The following is a 27,602-nucleotide window of genomic DNA, read 5'->3' on the forward strand; positions in this document are numbered from 1 at the left end:
TTGTGGTTGAGTGTGATTGTGGTTGTGTGTGGGTGTGGTTGTGTGTGTGGGGGTTTGTGTGTGGCTGTGTGTGGGGTTGTTAGTGGCTGTGTGTGAGGTTGTGGTTGTCTGTGAGGGTGTGGGTGTGTTTGTGTGTGTGGTGTGTGGGTGTGGTTGTGTGTGGTGCATGGTTGTGTGTCTGTGGTTGGGTGTGGTTGTGGTTGTGTGTGGTTGTGGGTGGGTGTGATTGTGTGTGGTTGTGTGTGTGGTTTTGTGGGTGTGGTTGGGTGTGGTTGTGGGTGTGGTTGTGTGTGTTGGTGTGTGTGTGGTTGTGGGTGTGGTTGTGGGTGTGGTGTGGTTGTGGTTATGTGTGGTGTGGTTGTGTGTGTGGGTTTGGTTGTCTGTGTGTGTGTGTGGTTATGTGTGTGTGTGGTTGGGTGTGGGTGTGGTTGTGTTTCTATGTGGTTGTGTGTGTGTGGTTATGTGTGTGGTTGTGTGTGTGTGGTGTGTGTGTGTGTGTTTGTGGGTGTTTGTGTGGTTGTGTGTGTGGTTGTGTGTGGTGCATGGTTGTGTGTGGTTGAGTGTGGTTGTGTGTGGTTGTGTGTGGGTGTGGTTGTGGGTGTGGGTGTGGTGTGTGGTTGTGGTTGTGTGTGTGGTTGTGTGTGATGCATGAATGTGTGTGTGGTTGTGGTTGTGTGTGGTGTGGGTGTGGTTGTGTGTGTGTGTGTGTGTGTGTGTGTGGTTGTGGGTGTGGTTGTGTGTGTGGTTGGGTGTGGTTATGGGTGTGATTGTGTGTGGTTGTGGGTGTGGTTGTGTGTATGTGGGTGTGGTTGTGTGTGTGGTTGTGGGTGTGGTTGTGTGTATGGGTGTGGTTGTGGTTGAGTGTGGTTGTGGTTGAGTGTGACTGTGGTTGTGTGTGGGTGTGGTTGTGTGTGGGGGGTTGTGTGTGGCTGTGTGTGGGGTTGTAAGTGGCTGTGTGTGAGGTTGTGGTTATCTGTGAGGGTGTGGGTGTGTTTGTGGGTGTGTGTGTGGTGTGTGGGTGTGGTTGTGTGTGGTGCATGGTTGTGTGTCTGTGGTTGGGTGTGGTTGTGGTTGTGTGTGGTTGGATGTGGTTGTGGTTGAGTGTGGTTGTGTGTGGTTGTGTGTGGGTGTGGTTGTGTGTGTGTGGTTGTGAGTGATGCATGATTGTGTGTGTGGTTGTGGTTGTGGTTGTGTGTGGTGTGGGTGTGGTTGTGTGGGTGTGTGGGTGTGGTTGTGGGTGTGGTTTTGTGTGTGGTTGGGTGTGGTTGTGGGTGTGATTGTGTGTGGTTGTGGGTGTGGTTGTGTGTGTGTGGGTGTGGTTGTGTGTGTGAGTTTGGTTGTGTGTGTGGTTGTGGGTGTGGTTGGGTGTGGTTGTGGTTGAGTGTGGTTGTGGTTGAGTGTGATTGTGGTTGTGTGTGGGTGTGGTTGTGTATGTGGGGGGTTGTGTGTGGCTGTGTGTGGGGTTGTAAGTGGCTGTGTGTGAGGTTGTGATTGTCTGTGAGGGTGTGGGTGTGTTTGTGGGTGTGTGTGTGGTGTGTGGGTGTGGTTGTGTGTGGTGCATGGTTGTGTGTCTGTGGTTGTGGTTGTGTGTGGTTGTGGGTGGGTGTGGTTGTGTGTGGTTGTGTGTGTGGTTGTGTGGGTGTGGTTGGGTGTGGTTGTGGGTATGGCTGTGTGTGTTGGTGTGTGTGTGGTTGTGGGTGTGGTTGTGGGTGTGGTGTGGTTGTGGTTATGTGTGGTTGTGTGTGTGTGGTTGTGTGTGTGGGTTTGGTTGTGTGTGTGTGTGTGGTTATGTGTGTGTGTGTGTTTGTGTGTGGTTGTGGGTGTGGTTGTTTGTATGGGTGTGGTTGTGGTGTGTGTGTGGTTGTGTGTGTGGGTCTGGTTGTGGGTGTGGTTGTGTGTGGTTGTGGTTGGGGGTGTGGTTGTTTTTGTGTGTGGTTGTGTGTGTTTGGTTGTGTGTGAGTAGTTGTGTGTGGTTGTGTGTGTGTTGTGTGTTTATGTGTTGGTCGTGAGGAAAGGCTAGGCAGGGAAGGGGGCTGCTACAGATGAGGAGGGCTGCGTGGGAGGGGGTAGGGAGGACTGCGTGGGAGGGGTAGTGAGGGCAGAGAGCAAGGGGGTGGAAGAGCATGCTGTAAGTCTTAATGAGCCATGAAAGAAAGGAACAAGCAACTTAATGACCCGTGACTGAGGAGACAGATGGCGGCTGCTCGTGCACGCTCGCATGAACGCAAGCGCTAGGCCAGCCTGTAGCACTTTAAAAATTCACCTACTAAATGTCTCTCCGGGCAGCGCATGCGCTATACCAGCGAGACCTAAAAATTGGGATATTTTGCTCTTTCTGCCACACCTCTGACTCCCCCCAATGACCCAATCCTGGGTTATTCCCGCCCTCTGATTCTTTGCCCACGGTTCCCCTATTTTTTTCCACCCACTTCGACCACTGCCAGTTGCTCACTGCTAGTGCCTCGAACTCATTTCAGGGTTGATGTGTAATTGACTAAATCAGAACGTTTAACTTCCCCGAGTGCACGTTTCGGTTCTGAAATCCTGCTCATGTAGAGCTTAGCTGCCAGTTAACACAGAACTGGGAGAAACGTCACAGCCTGCTACCTTAGTCCTTGGCTTGGCGGGAAAATTTGCATGTGTCAGCCTCTATGGAAGTCAGGAGACCGTAGAATGGCACTCATGCGTATTAAGGTCGCTTCCATTAGCAAGACTTTGCATGCCAGGACTCAGCACACATGCCTTGGCCAGCTAGTTTCAGTCAGGATGGAAGCGCTATGGCCGGACAGTTGATGCAGGCACTATGCCTATAATGTGTGATTTCCCATTTCAGTGCAGTGATGCGGATCACCACACTGAAATGCGTTAGCCTAACGCCTGATACGTGGCACCTGGCAGGGCTGGAGATCCGGCTTCATAGTCACCAAAAGTGATGCAGCTGGGGCTCATGCAGGTGAGAAAACCCCCAGGATGTTGCAGGATTTCAATCTCCATGCCGGGAGCTACAGAAAGCACTTCTACCTAGCCATCTTGCCAGACCACACCCTCCCTTTCATAGTTTGCAGAACATGACTGGTTGAAGGTCTGCCATTGGTACATTTGAAGTCCTCCTGTTATGATTCACAAATAAGCTTTGGGTCTACGTCTTGGTTCACATGATACTTGAGTCCTTTAGGTGATACTTTGTCAAAACACGCAAATTTGTGAGAGTACTTCTGGCAAATAAGATCCTGGTTACTGCACCAGCTGTAAAAATAAATAAGGTTAAATGTGCCTTTCACTATTTGTTGGAAGGAAACTTTTAAATATGTTTCTGTAGGAGGCCAATTCACACAAAGACTTGAGTTTTCTAAAGCCCAGAAGTCTGGAATCTTCCTACAGAAACACTCAACCGCTTAAAAAAACATTAAACAGTTTAAGGTCACCCTAGTGATATGATACTTAAATATGTGGCATCCAATATTGCCAATTATTGCCAAATGCACAAAACTAGAGACTTTTACAACTATATTCACCTCATACTTTACAATGGGATAGCAATGTTAAATTGATTTTAGGTAAATCTTTTCTTTTGTTACCTGGACTACTGTCAAACGGTTCAATCAGTCTATTTTCTGTTTAGGTACATCATGGGTAAGGACCCTGCCAAATGGTTGACCATTGATTCGGAAACTGGCATCCTGACAGGAAAAGGTAACCTGGATCGCGAGGACACAAGATTTGTTATGAATGACACTTACACAATTGGAATTCTGGCAGTGGATAACGGTATGGTTTTGCTGGAGCGGGTGAGGGGGCTTTGCATGAAAACTTTTTAAAGACCACAGTCTTAAGTTAGCGTATAGGCCGTGAAATAAAATCATGCGGGAAGGTTATTTATTTTCAAACCTAGTTTTCCATCACAAGCAAATTAGTTAATTTCATTACCATTGACTATCTTTTGCCTTGTGCCCGACCCCAGAAGTTGTAAAAGGAGATATGCTGTTAAATCTGTCATAATTTATTAATCTCTTTAGGCCTGGCGACTAAGGTTTGACATACTGTTATTCCTTCAGGGTGAAAAGTGATTTTGCTGGATTATTATGGATTGGAAAACAAACCATTAAAATGAATTTGTCATATAGACAAAAGAGTCTGAAATAAAGCTATCCAGTAAAGAATGCAACATTCAGAAGGATACGGCTTTCCTTGTGAATGCCGTATGAGTGGTAAGAGAATGTGGGAAGACTGCATATAATCACAGCCAAGAATGTATTCTTTAACAAAAGTTATTTTACCAGTAAAATAGTTACAAAATATATTCAAGTAGAGGCTGAAATTAAAGCATTCTCTTTATAAAGACCATGCATGGAAGAACAAGCCGCTTCATTGGGGCTAGGTGGGTAAAACACTACAGCTGGATGGAAGTTGTTAATATTTTGTATTGGCTTGCTACGTGGAATATTTGTAGCTCCCGCACCCCGTCAGATACGTGTTAAAGCATGGCATCTCTACTTATCATTTTTTTGGGAAACCAATTGATAATTATATAGCTCTATGTTTATAAATATTTTCTAAATATTGATGATAATATAAATGTTCCCCCTCCCTTATTATATATTAATGCTCATGCTAAAGATAATTCTATGAGTACTTCACTTGGTGCTATTTTTTGTATTGTCTTTGCCTTGTTATAAAATTCAATAACATATTTTGAACACAGATGGTCACTGTGGCTGGAGTGCACATGGCTTTAGGATGTCTCCTCACAACAAGTCAACATGGGCTGTCACTAAATGTGTGTCATGGTCACTGTGGCTAAGGTGCACATGGCTTTGTGAGGTTTCCCTCACAACAAGTCACTGTTTGCTGCCACTGAATGTTTGTCATGGTCACTGTGGCTAGGGTGTACATGGCTTTATGAGGTCTCCCTCACAAGTCACTGTGGGCTGTCACTGCATGTGTGTCATGGTCAATATAGCTAGAGTGCACGAACATCTTTAAAAAACATTGACAACACCAAGAAGTGTTGCATAGGCGAAACCTATTGGCTTTGCGAATGCTTGTTACCAATACGTGTTATTTTTTTTATATTGTACTCTTTTTTTGGCGTACCATGAAGCAAATTTATTGATTCATCTTGGATCAGTAAATACAAAAAGGGCACCCTGTCATTTCATAGGCACGTGGATCCCTTTGTTTCCCATATCTGGCCATTGCTACACAGGGTCAGAAAACAGCATTGGCAGAGCCAATAGGTCCTAAATATGAGCCCTGTTAGCTTTGCCATTGCTTGTCTCCCTTCTTGACAAAACCCACTCAACCACTTCTAGGAGTTTATAATGTGTTTCCTCCATACATGTCTAGAGGTAGATGGGGAGCTGTCGAACAGACCTTACTATGTAAAACTTTTTTCTCATTCATCATTCTGACATGCAACAGTGTGAAGGTATTTGGGGTGGGGTGTCAGGGAAATGGAGGTGGGATTTAAAATGTGGGATTTTACATGGACAGGAGTTGACATTATTAATTGGCATCTCATTGTATGGGCAACGTATTGGACCAACAAATACTTGTATTGACAAGGAGGTGACCCTGTATTATATTACTTTGACAGCTGTGCAGTGCCTGTACATGTAAACCTGAAGCATTGTGGGCGGTTGATGACTTTGCCTTTTGTGTCAGTGGTATGCTTTGTTTCCTGCAGGGTCTCCACCTGAAACAGGCACGGTCACTGTTGTCCTGCGCCTTCTGGACGTGAACGACAATGAACCAGTGCCCGATCCTCGCATGATCACAGTCTGTACTGATAATTCAGAGGCTCAGATTTTGACTATCATTGACCTGGACCAACCCCCAAACACCTATCCATTTCGAGCTGAATTAACTAACGAGTCTGCAGCAACCTGGGACGTGCACATGAATGAGAAAGGTATTTGTGGACTGTCTAGGAAGTGGGTTGGCAAGGTATGACAAAGGCAGGAAAGTCAATGAAACAAGATAACTAGTATTGTTCATTATCTTTTATTGAAGGGGAACGGTTTTATGACCTCCCTTTCTCTCCTTGGACCTTTATACTTTGCAAAGTATATTATTAAACTTCAGGTTATTGGAGTAGCGCACAGTCTCAGCGCTGTCCTTGGTTACATTCTAACCCTCATGCAGTGTTTTGGTGCATCCATGTGATGAGTGTAACCTAGTGGACCATGCTAATGAATATACTGATGCTTCCCTCTTAAAGCAGACTGTAGACCCATTGCTGTTATATTGCCAAACTGATCAGTACTCCACGATGTTTGCTCAAGTCCCTTCTACAATAGGCTATTCTACCACAAAATTAACATTGCAGTTTTTTACGCACTCTCATCTGCCTCATTTGTTTGTCATCATCATCAAATTTCTTTATTCGGCTTATAAAGCCATTATAGTATACATTAACAAATATACACAATAAAACACACAAAACATAATAAAACATCGAATCGATTCAAAAGTGCATCATATATCAAGTAAATTATCATATAAGATTACAAAAACTCTCCCATACCATGACTTTTCATAGCAGTTATTGGGCTTCTCAACACTATTAGTCACTAGATAATGAAATGTGTCCCATATATGAACTTGTAAGGGCCCTAAAAAGTAACGTAAATCATGCCTACATATACTATAGGTCCGTGGTTCTTAGCCTGTGGTCCGAGGACCCCATAAGGCCCACAAGTCCTGCTCACAGGGTCTGCGACTGTTTCACAAAAATAAATAGTAAAATTAATCAATTAAAATAATAAAGTATAAACAAATAAGCAAGCAACATTGATATTCTTAAACCTTTTCTATATTTGATTGTTAATTACACAAACTATTCAAATATTTGAGCAGGTGTTTGGTGTATACTACTTTTTGTACTTTTGTGTAGTGTTTTGAATTTCAAGTCATAGAAATTGCTTCCGCCGGGGGTCCCCAGCTTCCAATAATGATTCCAGTACTGATTCAGTGGGGATCCAAAGAAGTCAAAAGGTTAAGAACCGATGCTATAAGTTAAAATGACTCCCACAACATCAATACCAGAAAGCACCTGCCACCGGTTAGCTAAAAGTGACTAGTGTAATAGGAAGCAAAGTTATTGCAAATCATTATAAAATATACAATTTTAAAATTCATTAACCAAATTTTAGCCCTCGTACATAGTAAAGCAAGATAAAATCAGCATTTAATCAAAATAAAATATAAATTCCGGTTTTGAATGCAATTACTTAAAAATAGATACTCCATATGTTTTCCTAATTAATAGAGCAATTCTAATGTAATTAATAACTACATACCAACTTTGAGGAGACCGTAATTGCTGTAGACATATTATACCAGTTTAGTGTTAGCTGCCCAGAAGATGGGGGACAAAAATTGTTTTCGCAGTGGACTGTACAAAGAACAAAACAGCATGAAGTGTGTGGTGCTTTGATATGACTAATTATCTCATGGGCAGTTCGGGAGAGCTCGAAAACCACGTGCCCTGCAGGGGAAACACTACCAAAAAATTCAATGCACTAAGATGCAATCAAATAAGGTAAAATCTATATTGCGGATTACTCCCTAAAATAAAATAAGGTTCCAAAGTCAAAGAAAGGGACAATTTGGAGTACTTAGCGACCGATTGCATGGTTGTGCCGTCTTATTAAGGGCAATGGTGCAAAAATTAAAGAACAGAGTTTTTACAAGCTCTTTAAGAGTAACATCTACAAGGTCTGGGTTAGAAATAAGCTCTGCTACACTCAGCCTTGTTAATGTATGTTTCAAGTAATTGAGCCACGGAATCTAGGACATATTATCTAGTTATAGGCACTCCTTAAAAATTAACTTTGAGAAACCGGGGGCGTGGCCAAGCTGCCGACCGTAATGGCCATGTAGGCTTGGAGCTCCGCCGTCATTCCCTATATTCCTGCTGTCAGGGTGGCGTTCACTGCAGCATCGCGGTCAACAACGATGTGGGAGTGGTTACGGAGGTGATTGGAGCTGCATCGGATCCCCCTGAGGCCCGCTATCGATGCCTTCCCCGACCTCGTAAGCCCAAGAGTGGTGGGGCCTACACTCGCATGCTAAGCCGCGGGCTGTAGTGGTGCGGTGCCGGCAGGCGCCACGACAAACACGCATGGACACTGGGGGAGAGATCGGTGAGCCGCAGCTGTGAGGGGCGCAGTGACCACCAACAAGTGCTAGAGACGTTGCGAGTGACCAGTTGATTTCCTCTTCGGGCCGTCACCATCGTTCCCTTAACCCTCTCAACAGTCCAGACCTCAGGTTCGTAGGGCGTTCTAAATTTCCGCCCGAGGTGTCGGTCTTTGATCACCACCGAGTCCCCTAAGGCAAGCGTTCGTTCTTGGGCACGACACGCCTCACTCGCTTTCCGATTGGTTGTTTCTCTTCTTGCCTGAATCGCTTCATCATTTCTCGGTTCCGGAGCCCATTCTGGGCCCACCGGTATGCTGTCCCTTGGTGCTCTTTTGAACAATAGATGGGCTGGAGCACACTTCGTAGTGCTATGAGGTGTTTGGCGATATGCCCCCAGAAACTGGTCAAGTGCGGTTTCCGGACTTTCCCCATTGTCTACGGCGATGCGCAATGCGCGATTAAGAGTCCTCATTAGTCTTTCAACCTCCCCGTTGGCTTGGGGCCACAGTGGGGTGATCTTTCGGTGTCGAATGGCGAGGTTCTCTAGATATCCCTGGAAGTCTTGTCCCTGGAAGGGGGGTCCGATGCCAGATTTGATCTCAGCTGGGATGCCCATCAGTGCGAAGATCCGGTCCAGGGCTGTTTTCACTTGTGGAAAAGCTGTTGACGATAGGACTTCCACAATCGGGAACTTTGGAAACGAGTCAACGACTACCATCATGTGGCGGCCATCGGGAAAACTACCGAAGTCCACACTCAGGTGCGTCCACGGAGTTGTGCATGGCTCCTCCGTGATCACGGGTGCGGTGCAGGATCTCCACCGGTGATAGTGCAGGCATGGCATGACCTCACCATCTCGTCCACCATTGTGTCCATGGCTGGAAACCAGACCTTGTTTCTCAGCCTCGATTTTGTCTTGGCCGTGCCTTGATGTCCCACGTGGGCCAAAGCGAGAATCCTCTTCTGCAGACTCTCTGGTACCACGATTAGGTGACCCCTCAGGACGACGCCGTCTTCCCCCACGCTCAGCTCATGCCTCACTTGCCATAGTTGCTGTCAAGCGTGGTGGACCTCCAGCTGGAGGGTTCGGGCTCCATCCATGAAGTGCGCCCAACTGTTGCCTTCCAGCGCTTCCTTGACCCTGGACAGAGTGTCGTCTTCTGATGTGGCTCGACCTATTTCGGCCAATGTCATTGCTCTGGGACAGGCAGACTGCGAGACCATATGGATGAAAGCCTCAATACCTTGAGCAGCGTCTGGTGTGTGTCCAGCGCCACCTGCTTCAGGGTGTCGGGAGAGGTAGTCCGCAGGATTGTGAGCCCAAGGGCGGAACACGACTTTGAAGTTATATCCTTGGAATTGCACAGCCCATCGCTTAATACGCGGGGGAGCCAGCCGGGTCGAACCTGCAAACAGTGGTATCAGTGGCTTGTGGTCGGTGACCACTGTGAACACTTGACCGCATAGATACAGGTGGAAATGCTGGCACGCCCACTTAATGGCCAGCGCTTCACGTTCGATCTGCGCATAGCGCGTCTCAGTGTCGGTTAGTGCCTTGCTGGCGTAGGCAACAGGCTTCCATACCTCAGCACCATGTTCTTCCATGAGCACCGCCCCAAGTCCGACCGGACTCGCGTCGACGACCAGTTCTGTCTTGCGTTGGGGCTGGAAGTACGCCATCACTGTTTTGTCGAGCAAACTGGTATGATCTCATTGAACGCTTTGTTTGCTGCCTCGGACCATTCCCATTTCCAGTCTTGGCACGTGAGTGTCCGCAGGGGCTCCGACATTGCTGCCAAATTTGGGATGAATCGGCCGCAGTAAGTGGCCATGCCCAGAAAGCTCCTCACCTCAGTGGGGTTCCGTGGGGTGCTCGCCGCTCTGATCGCTTCAGCTTTCTTTGGATCTACCTGGAGTCCTTCTCGTGTGAAGGTGTACCCGGAGAAGTCTATGCTTTCCTGGTAGAAGGAGCACTTAGACTTGTGCAGGGTCAGTCCGCTGTCTGCCAGCCGCTGCAGCGTCGCCCTCAAGTGTGCGTGATGTTCTTCGAGCGTGTCCGAATATACCAGAATATCGTCACTGAGGTTTATGATACCACGTAGTCCCGACAGCACCTCACGAATTGCGTTCTGGAAAACCTCGGCGGCAGAGGATACCCCAAAGCTGAGTCTTCGGTAGCGGCGTAGCCCCACATGAGTCGAGAAAGTGGTTATGTATCGACTTTCCGGCTCCAGCTCTAGTTGATGGTAGCCCGCATTCAGGTCGAGTTTGGAGAACCACTTTGCGCCATTCAGGTCAGCCACTATGTCGTCCATTGTTGGGGTGATGTGCCGCTCCCTCTTCACCGCCGTATTGGGCAGCCTCATGTCGACACTCAGTCCAATCGCTCCGGGTTGGTTAGGTTTGGGGGCCACGACCAGGGGAGACACCCATGGGGTGGGCCCGGATACTTTTTCTATTACTCCCAATTCCTCCAATTTTCTGAGCTCTTCCTCTACCTGCGGCCTGAGATTGAAAGGCACGCGCCGGTGCCGGAGGGCTATCGGTCGTACGGATGTATCGATGTGCAGTCGGAATTTCTTTCCTTTGAGCTTCCCCAATCCCTGGAAGAGCTCCGGAAACTCTCCGAGTAGAGCCTCCGCGTGGGACTCGTGTACTTGATTTGCAAAGAAGACGAGCACTAGATCCTCTGCCGTGTGACAGCTGAGCAGGGTCCCTTTCTTGCCTTCTGTCACGTGGAATTTCGCCTTTGTGGAGAGCTTCCCGCTCACAATGGTGGTTTGGATGACCCCTCGCAGCGGCAGGGGGTCAGTGCCTCCGTAGGTATAGATTCTTGCGCTCAAGGGTGCAAGTGCCGGTTTTGGCGAAAGCTTCTCGTACTGGTCCGAGTCCATCACATTTACAGAGGCTCCTGTGTCTATTAGAGCCTGTATGTCGGTGCCGTCTATGGTGATCGAGCACATTGGTGGGGGCCGTCTCTTGGTACCCGCCCGGTTGACATACGAGATGACAAACACCTCCTCGTCATCGTCGTCTTCATACATGGGACGTCTCCCTTGAGCTTGATCGTCAGGTGGTGGCGCCTGTTCGTCCAGTGACACTTGACGGACCAGCTGTGACATGCTTCTGGCCCTGGGCGCTGTTGCTCAAAAACGTCCTCCTCGGCACACTTTGGCGTAATGGTTTGGCCGCCCACAGCAGGAGCATGTCTTCCCCCTGGCCCTGCACGTGGCCTCCGTGGGGTGGTCTTCTCCACAGTATCCGCACTGGTTCTTATGCGCGGGCTTTGGTGCTTGGCTCGCTTGGGTGGGCCTTCTCTGGATGGCGTCCACCTTTTCTTCCTTGATCGGCAGGAGCCTGGTTGTTGACGGAGTGGCCACCGGGTTATGCAGGGCTGCTTCCATCACTTCCGCCCGAGCGTCGGACAGTTCGTGGGACCGAGCCAGGACTAGGATTTTGTCGAGGGAGATGCCCGGTTGACGTAGTATCAGTTTTCTCAGTAGCTTGGAGCGGCATCCTACGATGATCTGGTCTCTGATCTCTTCTCTTGGCTCTGTGAAGGGGCACGTGCTGGCCAGCCGGCGGAGTCTTGCATAGAACATGTCGACGGATTCTGATTCGGTTTGCCAAGCCCTCTTGAATTTGAACTTTGCAAAGTCATTGTTGAGCTGTGGATTAAAGTGTGCGTTCAGCGCATTGACTGCCGCGTCATAGTCGTCCTCTTCTCCAGGGTTTGGGAGGGTTTCAAACAAGTCGTAGATCTCCTCTCCCCCGTAGTAGATGAGGAGCGACCTCTTGACTGTTCCGTCGGTTTCACGAGTCCCTTTAAAGTAGTGGTTGAGCCTCCCTACCCATGCCTTCCATCAGGGGGCTGCAGTCGCCGGGTCAGCAGATTCGCTAAATGGGGGCAGTGGTGCTACCGCGGTGTGGGTGTTCGTCGGTGGTGGGGGTCTCATCGCTGGCCCAGGATTGTCTCCCGCTCCCTGCTGTGCGGCTGCTGCCGCCACCGCTGCTGGCGCTGTTGCTGTTGGCGCCTGAACGCTCATGGCGGCGCTGTGACCTGCTTGAACGTCGCTCTGTGATAGCCTGCGTCAACGGTTCCTTCTGGCCGCAAATGTGGGTGTGCGTGGTCTCACGCTGCGCCACTGGCCGCCTGCTGGGGTGTGAGGCCCTCTTTCCCTCCTGCGTGTTTCTACAGGGTCTCAAGGCTGTGCGGGGCAACGTGTTTGCCGGTGAGTGACTGTGCCAGTGTTCTCACTTCTTGTCCCTTTTTCAGTTCGGCGTGGCCAATGTTTGCTTTAGTGTCTGTATTTTCTTCCTGTTGGTGTGGCCAATGCTTGTTTGGATTGGCTTGTCCTTGCATTGTGTGCTTCCGCCCTGCCCTAGCTGCTCGCCAGTCTGTCCCACGCTTGCGGGGTGGTTCTGACACTTCGAGTGTCTCCAGCGCTGTTGGCGTGCACGTGTGTGCTGTGCTTGGCGTTGACGTGAAGGGCGCAGGCACTGTGGTAGTCAGCCTCGGCTGGGGCCTTCGACGTGTGGCTCGTCTTCCCCTTCAGCAGCTCGTGGCCTGACAGGCTGCTACGGGCCGTCGAAATTGGCAGGAGGCGCCAGGAATGCAGGTGGGCCGCAGCGGGGAAGCACTCGGCGTTCCCGGGGCGGGGAGGGACGCTCGTCGCACTCACCCTTGTGCTGTGTCTTCGCCGGGAGCCCGCCAGCTGAAAGCGCTCCCTCGGGCGGGATACGCATGGGCAGGCTCGGACCGGCCGGCGGATAGTAGCGGGCCGTGTAGGGGTGCACAGCAGGCCCACGCTCCTTCTCCACACAAAGTTCGCACCGGAGCGTGACCGCCGCGGGTGGGCACCGTGCGCTTCGGAGCAGGCGGGCACACGTGGTCCGGTACCGGCCTCGTCGCCAGTGTAGGGACTGCCGTATTGCAGGTAGGCCTTAACTTCGCTAAGTAAATGACACACTAGACTAGTGGTACAGTGCACAGGCGGGAAGACCACGAGCGGTCTCCCGCAGGTTTATTTATCCCCTCGGCGCGGACCCGCCCTGAGGGGTGTGGGGATGCGTGGTCAGTGAATACAATGTATGGGAGCGCCCGAGTGGCACTCTACACACGGGTGAGCCTGGGGGCTGGCCATCAGGCCGAGAGTCACAACCTCTAATGGGAGTCCCCCTGCCGCACCACCACAAACAAGCCGAGGTGGGGAATCCCCGTTGCAGTGAGCCAGGTACAGTGATAGAAAGCGACGCAAATATACAGGAGACAAGGCGAACCTTTGCAAATTAGGCCTGCGTTTTGGGATGCTATACCCCGCCGTCTTTAAGGTTGATGTGGATGGCCGCTCACGTGTCTTTGACTACCCACGATGATCAGGAGTCTTTATTTTACAGGCCGGTGTGGCGGGGACTGCCGCACATGGCGACCACATTTACCCTCACAGGTATTGATCCAACAATACCGGGGAACCGGCGTGGCGTTGCCACCTCCCTTGTGAAGATGCACTTCCTAGGTTTACTACCGTATTGTAGAATGCTTATTTTCTTTTTATGTTTGAATTTCTCAGTAGCGGGTTGGGTTTTTCGCCCGAAGGTTGATGCAGGCGATGGGTGGGAGGTGGGCAGGAGATGGGTTGATTCAAAATGTTTTGGAAGAAATGCTCATTCAAGTGTCTCAATCGCAGTACAGTAAGAGTTATTCAGGTCCTTACAGTTCATATACTTTTGGTATAGTTAATGGTTAAAAGAGTGCAACCAGAAGCTTATATTACGATGATGTCATGGAACGTAAGGGGCCTTAATAACATGTGTAAATGTAAACAAGTATCTATTTACAAAAGCATCAGGTGGATGTTGCTTTCTTACAAGAGACTCATTTGGCACCCTCAGTCCAGACTACGTTGGCCGCCATACAGTTCCAATGCCAGAGGAGTTGCCATACTGATTCAAAAACGTGTTCCTTTTTGGGAGGTGGAGGTTTACAGAGATGCTGAGGGGCAATTCCAGTTGGTTAAGGGATGTTTGTTGGAGCACTCCATGCTTTTAGACAATGTCTATGCTCAAAATGTTTACGATCCCGACTTTTTTGGTGCGATTCATACACAAATCGAAAACATGGGGGCAGATCAGATTTGTTTGGGTAGGAATTTAAACATGCTGCTCGACCCGATAGGGTCAGCACAGTCACCACCACAGACACTAAGCCTAGAGCCAGGCGCTCCTTGTCCGACATTAGAGAAGCATATGGTCTGATTGATGCATGGAGGCATCTCAGCTCTGACCAGAATGAATACACCCACTAATCTGCTCCACACAATACATGGACACTGAGTGGCACTGTGGGTTGGTGCTGTCCGACATGTCCGACATGTACCATGCACACTTTCAGACCACTTCCCGGTTCTGCTGCAGCTGCAGGTCCCGCGTGCTGGAGGCACTGAAAGGCCATGGAGATTCCCTGATATGGCCCTACAGGATTCAGTGTTCGAATCAGAGCTTCGGAACGCAATAGTGGAATATTTTGTACTCAACACCGGCCCCGTGACCACTAAAGCTACCCTATGGGAGGCTTTTAAAGCTTACACCAGGGGAGTTTGCATCTCAAAGAGCGCCGGGGTGCTCAGGGACCTACGTCGCACATTGTCACAGCTGGAGTCGCAGTTGGCGGAGATTGACTGCAGCGATGCTGCCCTATCCCCACCACCCCCTCCCCATTACAGCGTTCTGCATCTCTTATGGCCGAGTTTACTGAGGCTGCAGAATGTGAGGCACATTATCTGGACAAATATGCCGTAGCTGGGCGGTACAGGGAGGGGGAGAGTCCAGGCAGGACCCTAGCCAGGTCAATGAGACAATCCCGCAAACAAACATACATAGCCGAATTAAGTGGACAGGGTGGCACGCGAATCACAGGCAACATAGGCATACTTGAGGAGATGCTCGCTTACTACGCAGATTTATATAAATCCAGAGCCACAGTGGACACAACAACATATATTGACTATTTAGATGAGATCTCCTTGGTTTGGCTTGAAAAAGCACATTGTGAATTCTTGGCTGAACCATTTACGGAAGATGAGGTGACGCAATGGACTTCTCCAGGGCACAGGGTCTAGATGGGTTCTCTGGCAGCTTTTATTAAATAAATTAAGAGATCCTGGCCCCACACCTCATAGATGTGTATCAGGAGGCGGTGGAGTTGGGAGAGCTCCCGCCCACGCTGCGGGAGGCGGTTATAATACTCCTCCCTAAGCCTGGAAAAGACCCACGAGTCATAAAGGCCGCTCTCCCTCTTAAATTTTTAAAACAAACTATTAGACAAGATACTGGCAACACGGCTTGCTCTAATCGTCGACCATTCTGATCTCGCCCGCCCAGTCGGGATTCATCCCGCACAAGTCGACTGCCCTGAACCGCTGCACATTGTTTGGCACTTTGCACAGAATTTCTCCTTCAGTCCCCACAGTGGCCATGCTGTTCGATGCGGAGAAGGATTTCGACTCGCTCGAGTGGCCATTTTTATATGCCACGCTGGGCCGACTCAGGATACCGGAACGATCCCTGACAGTCATTAAGTTATTGTATACACAACCCATAGCTCGCACCCGCCTGAATGGCACACTAACATCCCCATTCCCACTCACAAGGGGGAACACAGCAGGGGTGTCCGCTTTCCCCATTATTGTTCGTCGTGGAACTGGATCCTTTGGTACGGCACTTACAGGAGGAGCATCTTCATCGCGGCTTGCAGTTTAACACCGGTCCCCTACTCATCACTCTATATGCCTATGACATTAAACTGTATGTGCGGCATCCTGATGACAATTTTGCCCCACTCCTTCAAGAAGTCACCAGGTATGACGCCCTGTCAGGCCTCTGCATTAATTGGGGAAAGTCGGAGGTCTTTCCATTGACACTGGCGCCCTGTAATAGGACAGCGGAATATCCCCTTGCATGGTGTGAGGACTCTGTCAAATACCTTGGCATGCATAACCACAGGAATGCCCACCACATACTACAGCTCAACTACGGCCCGGTGGTTGAGAGACTGGAGCATAACGTTGAACGGTGGTTAAAATTGCCACTACCTCAAAGAGACAATTAGTTATGGATTCCTCACCATAGAATTACTCCTAGGCGTCAGACTGGATCTGGAGAATTTTTCTTCAGCAGCATCCATACATGTCGGTAGGTGGCATTGTGGTCGCCGGAATGACGGTGCGGTATCTACTTAGACGCCAACCCTGCGCGGTGACATCAGTTCTTTCTTTTCCGCACCAGCCAGCGATGATCTGGAAAGAGCGGTACCTTGAGTCACTTTTTTACTCTATTTTTGCAACTTTTTGTTGACGTCTTTGAGTTGTTTTGACTCCTGGTGCACAGGGATGTCATCTCGGTGGACCGGCTTCAAGCCTTGTGACTCCTGTCACAAGCTGATGTCAGTTACGGACCCCCATCTTGTTTGCCTCTATTGCCTGGAGCACGACCACGTCCCAAAGTTGTGCTCCGGCAGCCGGGCCATGGCCCAAAGCCTTTGTTGGAGTGGTCCCGAAAGCTTCTGGAGGCCCGGCAGTTGGCTCCCCACTGCTTGAGTGCCCGGCCGACAGGGAGGTCGCAGGACCGGTCGCGGAGCCATCACCACCACTCCTCGATGAAGTCTTCGTCTTCGGGTAAGTCGAAGCACAAAAAGAAGGTGAAGAAGCACCATCGCTCTTCGCGTTCTCCCTGTCCGTCAGCTGAAGTGACGCGGGATGCGGTGGTAGTCGCCCAGCTCTGCTCGCAGAGCCTATTGGGTCGTCCCCGAGCCTCCCTCCCTTTCGGGGAGCTGGGGCGACTCCTGCCCAATGTTGTCATTTTTACGAAGCCCTCCATTCTATTTTTGGGCAGCTCGACTCCGCCGGTGTGCGGCAGGGCCCATGGACTCGGCTGGGGGCTCTAGGCCTTCGATGCTGGTGGCTTCGGCTCCAGCACCGCAGGGTCTCTAGGGATCCAGGCCTGGATCCGGACCGGCACCAGTCGACCTCGTGACACCTCCTCTGGCGCTGAATCCATCGGTGACACCTCCACCCCCTCCGACACCGTTTGTGTCCCCAGCCGACGTCGACCGCAGCCTCCCCCTCAGTGTGTACACGGAGCCGGACCGACATCACTCGACATCGGGACAGGCGCCGACTAGTACTTTTGTACCCCTGTTCCTCCTTGGTTTTCCCTACCGCCCTCAGTGGCTACCAGAGGAGGGCGAGGAGGACTGTCAGGGGTCTGACTGGAGAGAGGAGTTTGGTGAGGCCAGTGGTCTGGAAACTTCCCCAGATCTTGGCCTGCTTTCTTTCCCTACAGTGGCTACGGAGGAGGGTGCGTCATATGCAGTGATGTTGCGTAGTGCGGCCGAGGCATTAAACCTCGAGCTTTTAGGGCCACCAATCACCAGTGGGCAGCAGCATTCGACATCACCTCCTCCACTGCCTCAACATCACATCGGACAGGTGGGTTTTGCAGATAGTCCAAAGGAGCTACTTCCTCCCCTTCGAGACTATCCCTCCATCCATGCCACCTCAATTCCATCGCATGTCGGAGGATCACCTGGGCCTTCTCCAACAGGAAGTTATGCCTCTCTTGGCCACAGGAGCCATCAAAGCTAGTTCCTGCCCTATAAGTAGGTCGTGGTTCTTATTCCCACTACTTTCTGGTGCCCAAGAAGGAAAAAGGCCTGCGTCCTATCTTGGATCTCAGGAACGTCAACCGCTCCGGAAGGAGAAGTTCAAAATGTTGATACTGACTCAGGTCCTGTCTGCCCTCGACCCTGGAGACTGGATGGTAGTGTTGGACTTGCAGGACGCTTATTTTCCCATCTCCGTCCTGCCGGCACATCGGCGTTACCTACGGTTGACGGTTGGCCATGAGCACTTTCAGTTTACCATGCTCCCCATTGGCCTTACCAGTGCCCCTCTGGTGTTCACGAAGATGATGGCGGTGGTCGCAGCTCATCTGCGCAGATCATGGGTTCCAGTCTTCTCCTATCTCGACGACTGGCTGTTGAAGTAGAGCTCACCCCAGGCTGTCGTTTCCCACCTCCAGACTACGGCCGACCTCCTGTATTTACTGGGGTTCACCATCAATGTGCCAAAGTCACACCTGATTCCCTCTTAGAAGCTCCTTTTCATCGGAGCGGTTCTGGACACAGAGCAGTTTCGGGATTATGCTCCCGAGCAGTGAGTCCGGGATATTCGGGCTATGATTCCGATCTTTCAGCCTCTATCCCGGGTTTTGGTCAGAATGACCCTGAGGCTACTGGGCCTCATGGCCTCCTGCAAGCTGCTGCTGGACTATGCCAAGTGCATATGCGGGCTCTGTAGTGAGACCTGAAGTTCCAGTGGGCACCGCATCAGGGGAATCTTTCAGATTGCATCCAGGTCTCGGAGGGCACTGCACATCAACTGTAGTGGTGGCTAACAAACCAGGATTGGGTCAACGGCAGGTCCCTTTCCCTTCCCCAGCCAGAGTTTACAGTGGTGACAGATGCATCCCTTCTAGGGTGGGGCGGCCACATGGGAGAGGCGGAGATCAGAGGCCTCTGGTTTCTGGCGTAGTCCGGGCTCCACATCAGCCATCTGGAGCTTGCGGGCGATCAGTCTTGCACTGAAGGCATTCCTTCCTTCTGTCAAAGGGAGAGTAGTGCAGGTGTTCACTGACAACACCACCGCCTTGTGGTACTGCAACAAACAGGGCGGGGGGTTAGTGGACCCTATATCAGGAGGCACATTGTTTCTGGAAGTGGCTGTAACATCAGGGCATGTCCCTGGTGGTTCAACACCTAGCAGGTTCTCTGAACGCCAGGACGGACAAACTCAGCTGCCGGTGCATGATGGATCACGAATGGTGTCGTCACTCGGATGTGGGGTAAGGTCTCTTTCAGTGGTGGGGAGAGCCTTGGTTTGATCTATTCGCCACCGAAGAGAACGCGCAATGTCAGCAATTCTGCGCCTCGGAATTTCCAAGGCGGCACTCGCTCAGCGACGCTTTTCATTGCAAGAGGAGTTGCAGTCTTCTGTATGCCTTTCACTTATACCACTTTTACCCAGAGTGCTGTAGAAGATCAAGCGCGACAGAGTCCAAATAATTCTTTTGGCTTCGGACTGGGCTCGAAGAGTATGATATCCTAAGCTCTTACACATGGCCATTGATCCTCCGATCAGATTGCCCCCTCGGGAGGATCTTCTTTCGCAGCAGCAGGGGACGGTCCTCCGCCTGAACCTGTCCAGCCTCCACCTCCTTGCTTGGAGATTGAGCGGTGACAGCTTTCGACCTTCCTCCCCGAAGGCTGTGATGTAATCTTGGCAGCCAGTCGTCCCTCCACTAAAACGGTATAGACCAGTAGATGGAACAAATTTGTAGCATGGTGTGCAGGAAAGGCTATGGATCCTCTTTCTGCACCCCTTTCAGATGTTCTCCTCTTCATTGGCCCAGCAGGGCTCTGCTCTGGGCACTCTAAAAGGCTATCTTTCGGCCATTTCAGCCTTCCTTCGGCTCCCTGACCAGCCTTCTCTTTTCAAGTCCCCTATTGTAAATCGCTTCCTTAAGGACATTACTCGCTTCTTTCCTCCAATTCTTTTTGTAATGCCCCAGTGGGACTTGAGCCTGGTCCTGACCTATCTTAAGTGCCCTCCTTTCAAGCTGCTACATAACTGTCCTCTTAGACTTCTGACACTTAAAACTGCCTTTCTGGTTGCCATCACCTCTGCACGCAGGGTGAGTGATCTTCAGGCTCTTTCTTCCAAACCTCCTCTTCTGGCTGTTCATCCGGACAAAGTTGTCCGTCGCACTAAGCCTTCTTTCCTTCCAAAAGTGGTTATCTCTTTCCACATAGGACAGACTATCACTTTGCCCACCTTCTTCCCGCATCCTTCTAAAGAGGAGAGGCTTGACCGTCTGGATCCAAAACGTGCGCTTTCATTCTATCTGGATCGCACAAAACAATTCTGGGTGGATGACCAGCTCTTTGTTGGCGCCAAGAAAGGTTGGGCCGTGCAAAAACGAACCATCTCTCGATGGGTCATTCTTTGCATCAAAATCTTCTATTCTTTAGCGAAAAAGGAATCTCTTTGGGGTTGTGTTCCCATTCCACCAGGGCGACGGCAGCTACTTCTGCTTTGGGACGTGGAGTTCCTCTTCATGACATCTGCCAGACAACTACGTGAGCTTCATTGCACTTGTTTACCAAACACTACTGCCTGGACAGCCAAGTCCGGAGAAACGGCTTCTTTGGCCGTTCAGTTCTCCAGGACTTTCTGGTGTGAACTTGGTTTGCAGACACACCAACGGGTTTGGTATTGCTGGGGTATCTATTCTAAGGTGAGGAATCCATAACTAATTGTCTCTTTCAGATGAACAAGTTACTTACCTTTGGTAACGATATATCTGTAAGAGACATAGAATAGTTATGAATTCCTCACTGACCCACCCTTCCTCCCCGTTCTGTGAACTGACTTCTAGGGTAAGGGACTTCCCTTTAGGGAACTAGTTTTGTGCACCAGTGGTCTGTGCCTTGCATGGCTCTGCGCTTCTGGCGTGGAATTTCGTATAAAGAACTGACGTCAGCACGCAGGTGCGGCATCTAAGTAGATACTTCAACATCATTCCGGCAACCACGACGCTACCTACCGACACGCAGGGGTACTGCTGAAGAAAAATTCTCCAGATCCAGTCTGACGCCTGGGGGTAGTTCTAAGGTGAGAAATCCATAACTAATCTATGTCTCTTACAGATATATCGTTACCGAAGCTAAGTAACTTGTTGGTCAATGGCGAGACTGATCGCCATTGTTAAAATGGTTGTTCTCCCCCAATTCTTGTACTTATTTCAAAATTATCCCATCCCACTATATAATAGTTTTTTCCTTACTCTTCATTCGCACCTGATCAGGCTAGTATGGGGCGGCAAACAACCCCGGATAAGTTGGGACACTTTGATGTTGCCATATGAGCGGGGTGGATTTGGGTTCCAAATTTCCATGTATACTATCTGGTTGCACAGGCAAGTTTTGCGCGACACTGGTACCACGCGGACCGGGTGTCAACTTTTATACTCCTCCTTATTACCAGTGACGGCAAACGGCTGAATTCCCATCCTGCAGGAGACCCTAGTGAAATGCACGTTAGCCAAATTTCACCTGGTTACGTTTAGAGACTTGTTACCCAATGGTGACGTTTTGTCACGTACCACGGACCCCCGTTTTAGAGAGGCAACAGTGATGGACCACTTTATATTGCAAAGACTTCAGAGGGCCCTTAGGGCCAGCATCCCCAGTTACCCACTCAAACCTTCTGACTTTCCTCTTCTATCAGAAATCATTAAAGACATGAGTGGGCACCACCTTATGTCCCGGCTGTACAGAGCAGCCATGTCCCTACTCCCTAGTCGGGATGCTGGGGTGCGTGCGGCCTGGGAGCGGGACCTGGTCCACCCCATCTCTGATTTGCAGTGGACCGCTGCTGCACACAAATACGCCGCGTCTCCCCTAATCATAGGCATAAACTGCTACACTTCAAATTCCTTTGGCGGGCATATATGACACCAATTACATCGCATTGACCCAATCCGTCCACACACGTCCTCCAGATGTCACTCCCCAGAGGCAGATTTCCCCAGAGGCAGATTTCGCACACATGGCTTGGACATGCGAGAAACTAGCTAGGTATTGGAGGGTGGTTTTTGTAGATGGAGCTTGCACCCTCCTGCTGTTGGCGCTTATGGGGTATGCGCATGATCTCCCCTAATCCAAAAGACGATTTGTTGCAATTGCACTCATCGCCAAAAGGGTGGTAGCCTTAAATTGGGGTAGCAAATTCGCACCCACATTGAAAATGTGGTTACGCAGCATGACATACTGCAACACCAACAGTGACACATATGCACTGCTACAGCTACTGGCCTCCAGGCCCCTTGATATATGGCAGCCACTCCACTCATATTTATTAACTGTGCAGGACACAGGAGACATACCACCTTCACAGCGGCACACCTCTTCAAATACTGGGACAGAGAAGGGAGAGCATGCACCCATTGGGGAATTCACGATGCGACAGTGATGTGTATGTACGCTGTTGTTCCTTTGTTACTCAGGATTGTCGTGAATAAAGCTTGTTTTGATGACTTCTTTGTGTAAAGGGACCTGATATCAAATCAACCACAGTCAATATTAAGCTGTACCGTATATTTGTTACATTGATATGCTGAAAATCGATAAATAAAAGTTTTTTTAAAAAACACACAAAAAACTTTGAGAAATCAGGCTCATACTTTAGTCAAATGTTAAGCCATTACATCAGAAGAGCCACTTTAATCATATCTTCCAAATAATTAATTCCCGTCTCCACAAAACAGATGAAGGCCGCTGTGTCCCGGGGAACAGATAATAACCTATGAACAAAACAGTTTTCTACCTTTTGAAGGGTTTCATCATTAGTATATTCCCCGACTCCTACCCCATAAAGCCCCACTAGGATGTATGTAGCCTTGTATATCCACGTTAGTTCTTTCAGTGGTTTATGGCCTAAAATGTAGATAAATCTGAAGACTGCTTCAATTGCTCTATGAAGCTGTAAAGATCTTTTAGTCGGTGGCCCCTATTTAAGGTGGGAGCGAAAGGTATACCTAGGTAGTTAAAAAGTTTAACCTTTGCATCAGATACTCCCTCAATTACAACAGGCTTAGATTTTGTGATTTTGTTTTGAGTCACTGGTCTTAATTAATGACTTAAAAAAAAATGCTTTCAAATCTTCGTCACTAATATAGGAAGTAAAGTACTCGCCCAACATTTGCAGGCCATTGGCAATTCTCACAATAAGGACTGCATCGTCCACATATAGCCAAATGTGGCTAGGAGGTTTCCCAGTTAGTGGCATGTCCCATTATTAGAAAGGTCACTAACCAACCCATTGATATAAATCAACAACAAGAAAGGGGCTAAAATACAACCCTACCTCACTCCTTGATTTGAATTTATTAGTGAGGTGCATTCCCCATTTGGGCAATAACGCACTTTAGGACGTTCTTTAATGTAACCGTCTCATATGATAGACACTTTTAAATGCAGATTCCCCACCAGAGAATATTCCCCAGGCATCACACTTGATCCAGAAACTTTTCAAGGAGTATATGTGTGCACGAGAAGGTGGCAATGTTCAGCTCTGCATCAGCGTCTTCTGTGCCAGTTGTGACGTGTAGTGGAGCATGTTCCTTTTCAATTCCTTTTTAATGGTAGGGGGTGCCTTAGATAGAGACCGTTCTAGCATTAAAAACAATAATAGGATTCTGTAATTGGATCATAGAACCCTCTTAAAGTTTAACTGTTGCTTCGAATATTGAGGCACCCACCACCTCCTCCATTGGGCCTATCCCCTCACAAGTATCAATCTGTGACACAGTTAACAATTGTCCAGATTGCAGCTGCACTGCATTAATCCTTTGCCCTACCATACCGATTTCAGTACTTATGACATCCATAACTGAGGTTAGATAGTTTTTATTGAAGTAGTGGCACTAACACTGGTTTGTCCACCTTTTAGAATAATGGCTCTCCTCTTGCCCATAATCAAAAGGAGGTAAGAGTCTGCCCTCAGCAAATGTCCCAAAGGCCTTTAACACAGAACCAAAGACAACTGAGAAGTGGGATCCTTCTCCTTTACAGTAGAGGTCCTGGATGATTCCATGTTTAATGACTAACAGTATACTTTTTCCTTTAAAGGTCTCGCCTAGGCAGCACATGCGCGCTGTCTCTTCGAGATAAGCTGTATCTACAATATGGGCTACAAGCACTGCCCATCTTTTTCATTGGGTCTTCTTACTGTCATTTGTAAGTGCAGGCTTTTGTTTAGTGAATATTCTTAGTAGTCCCACCTTTTGGACTTAGGTATCCTCCCATGAGGACTGCCCCGTTACATGTGCTCTTACTCTTCAGGTTATTTAGTATTCCTTGAGAGCACTCTATTTTTTTTTGTTGGTCTGCCTCTGCTCGTGTTAAGTGTTCAGTTTTGTTTACTTCGTGCACTGGTTTGAGGAAACGTTCGCAGCTTCTTGCCACTTCATTGGCCCGTCTTTGGGGTTTCAGCTTCGCCCGTCACTCACTCTCGCCGTCCCCACCTCTCCCACAACACTGCTTGCCCGCCCCCACCACCACCCATCCGAGGTCACTGCTTGTTTTTAAATTCAGAACAGCTCGATCTATTGTGTTTTGAGCGGCTACTTTTGTGCCTTTATCTTGTCTTTGAATAGTCCGGAGACACCCAATCCTATAAGCATTCAACAAGGTTATTCAACCACTGCCGTAGCACTCATTGGCATCTGTAATTTTGTTTTCCTTCCATATTTTTCTTGGGTTTGCCATTGTTACATTTTATTTGAACGATAGGCATATTTTTGTAGGCATGGGAGAGCCATCGCCGAGACTTGAACCTAGTTTCCCCAGTCCCAAAGTTGGTAGCCTTGTATGTTACGCCGCACCCTCTCAGACCGCTATACACGGTGACGCATGAAGTTACCCTCCAAACATATTAAATAGGATCACGCCATTATTAACTCACCGATATTGAAAACCAATATTGTTATAACAATAGCAAATATGTGTATACATGTCTATTTTTATATTTGCGAAAGCTGAAAATAGAACACATTAATGGTGGCATTATTACCAGTCACTCTTAGTTTATTCAAACCTTGCTGGTACTTTCACTTTAACATCAGGAACGCTAGGTATTTTAGCCTCTTTCTATGTCCATGCCTCTTCTGGTCAGTGTTCTGTTCATTCTACTAGGGATAGCAGAGAAAGGGAGGGCTTAACGCGTGCGCAGTGGACGTCACCCGTGGAATGCCCTGAATCGGTGCGCTTTGCAGGTCAGGGGAGCAGCTGTAGCTGGATGTTTTGTCTGACTTAGTCTTACCCCCAGCGACTGCAGCCCTCCTTTCCTATTGTCTAATTCTTTTGTGGCCTATGTCTGACCTAACTCTCCTGGAACATGAATCACTTTAGGTAGCACTTTTTCTAATCCCATCCTGCTTCTTGATCTCTTTGCGGATCCTTAGCATATCACTGACAATTTAGAAAAAAGGTTGCCAAGTGAGACAAAATTGCATATGATCACATTTGGTAAAGTGGGGAAGCAGTGATTGATACCAGGTTTTCTCCTTTCACGTTCCATTTTCCAATTCAATAGAAAGTTGTGTCATATGCAGTGCAAAACCCACACATATGCTAAAGGTGCAAAAGTCAGTACATCTCTAATGTAGGCACCATGCAGAGGCTGGTGGAGCAACTCAAAATGGAGGCAGGCGTGGAGCATATCAAGGTGAGCGGGCCTGGGCTTACCCACCGCACTTCACCAGTGGCAATGAAGGAAATCAAAAATCCCATCTCAGGGGTTTGCACTAACACCTGATCCTTTAAAGCAGCATGAAAAAATTGGCACAGAATCTGTAATCAAGAGAAACATATTTATTAAATTACAACAAGTGAGGCCATGTCACACAGAAGCCGCAGCACTCTGTATGAGATGGTCTGAGGACTGAAGGCCACAGTATCTCTTATATACCCTCACAGGGGCTAAAAAAGGGCAGTACAAGTGCACATAAGAAGAGTTACACACATAGATGGTCATACAGAAAATGCACAGTCGACAAGTAGGAGGAGCTAACAGTTTTGCCAATGCTAGCAAGCACAACCTGACAGTTACAGAATATTAGCAGCTGCAAGCACAACTGAGCATGTGCAAAGTAGGAGGAAGAGGCTAAATATACCGAGCAGAGAACAGCAAGATAGGACTGAGTACATGGTGAGCACATGGCCATCTAAAATGGCTGCCAAATACAAAATGGATTCCATAGAAAGACAAGATAGTCTCTAAATACAGGATGTCTTCTGCTAATGCTTAATCTAATCGCTGCTAAATTACGACAGACGACCCTTTCAGCATTAGGTGAAGACATTCCCATGATCCAGTAAGAACATAGAAAATATTTGTACATTCAATTTCACAATTTATCAATATCCTAATTTATTGCTAGGGGAGCATTTTCCAGTCTAAACATTTCACTAAGGGTATCAGCAGGAATCCAAGAAAAACGGGCATTGGATCATAATAAACATAGACAGTAGGGGAAAGCAATGGCCACTATTATAAACAGAATTATCATTTTTCTTGGCCTAAGCTAAAGCAAATCCTAAAATCATCTAGTAGACATTTTCAGGGCTCCTATGCATTTCAGTGACTATTCATTTTAAATTTCAGAATAGCTAACAGCTCATATCTAATAAAAACATTTTCCAATTGACTGTTACATTTTCCTTTTATGATGGCTAGAACATCAAGCATATCTGGGACCAGGAGGACCACACAGGGCCATAGGAATTAGGACCAAGAACTGCAAAGGGCTGCTCTTCAAAAATGGGACAACTAAAAGGGATACATTATTAACAAAAAGAGGAAGTCCTTGGGGAAATTGAAGCCGTTGTACAACCAACCAGAGGGGGAGTCTTCTCCCTGTGTCCGTTTGAGCCTCACAGGCAGGCTCTTGTTGTTTCCACGGTGGAGCTGCACAACTCGCAACTCAAGAATCACAGTCCAGTTTCAAGGAAAAAAGTCTCTTCTTTCAGGATAGGGCAGTCACCCAACAGGCAAATGCTCTTAGCGATCCTGTCCAGTGTCTCAAACAGTGCACCACTTTTCTTCACTTCAATCTAACAGGCACCAGAGACACAGCACTTGAACCCTAATCTCAAGTCCTTCCCTATCTCCTATATTGCTCTGCTGGCGCACTGCTCATTCGTTGGGGCTACACATTTCCATCCAGTGTACCCAGGTATCTCTTGACCAACAAACAAAGGTGCAAACTTGTATTCACTTTAGGACCAGAAATCAGAGGCCTTATTCTAGGATCTCTGAAGCAACCCTTGTTTCAGAAGGGGTCACCTCAAGCAAAACCTCCTTGCCATTCTGGTCGGTCTGTGACTCTCAGCTGGGCATGATCCACGATTTCTCCTTTCTGATTTGTGACCCCGTCTTTCGCTCAAAACAGTGGCAGGGGTACACACTTAATCACAGGGCTTCCGCCTTCACTGAGGTCCTAGTTGCCAGCAATACCTGTGCTGGTTACCTTCACTTTGGTTTCAAGCTGCACTGGTGCTGACGCTGACTCCCCAGGCTGAATCTGATGTCCGGGCCCCTCTGGTAGTGGTTTGTACAGCAGCAAATATCTATTGGTGGACAGAACAAATTGTCTTTAGACAAGGCACAGAAACAGTCTATCAACAGAGTGTTAGAAAATACTTCCTAGTCTTGGGATGCCCCATATATTAGCAAGGCACCCAGGAAACACTTCCATCTATCTATGTGAGAGTAAAGAAAAACACAGGCTGGACCTATTGGCAAGTATACAAAAAACAATTCATTGCAGGGGATTTGCAA

The 27,602-nt window shown here is 48.6% G+C and overlaps 1 protein-coding gene across 5 annotated transcripts in view; it reads left to right on the top strand.

Moving 5' to 3' along the window:
- Positions 1 to 27,602, top strand: part of LOC144799661 (blastomere cadherin-like) — a 717,354-nt gene that overhangs the window by 619,101 nt on the left and 70,651 nt on the right. For 3 of the 5 annotated variants that reach the window (XM_078671127.1, XM_078671123.1, XM_078671125.1), the window contains 2 exons: positions 3,623 to 3,768; positions 5,687 to 5,911. In XM_078671127.1, coding sequence (XP_078527253.1) covers positions 3,623 to 3,768; positions 5,687 to 5,911 — 371 coding nt within the window. The remainder of the gene's footprint in view (positions 1 to 3,622; positions 3,769 to 5,686; positions 5,912 to 27,602) is intronic. The other 2 variants (XM_078671124.1, XM_078671126.1) reach the window with 2 other exon arrangements.

The sequence above is a fragment of the Lissotriton helveticus genome, chromosome 12 (genome assembly GCF_964261635.1).
Source record: "Lissotriton helveticus chromosome 12, aLisHel1.1, whole genome shotgun sequence".
NCBI classification, from domain to species: domain Eukaryota; kingdom Metazoa; phylum Chordata; class Amphibia; order Caudata; family Salamandridae; genus Lissotriton; species Lissotriton helveticus.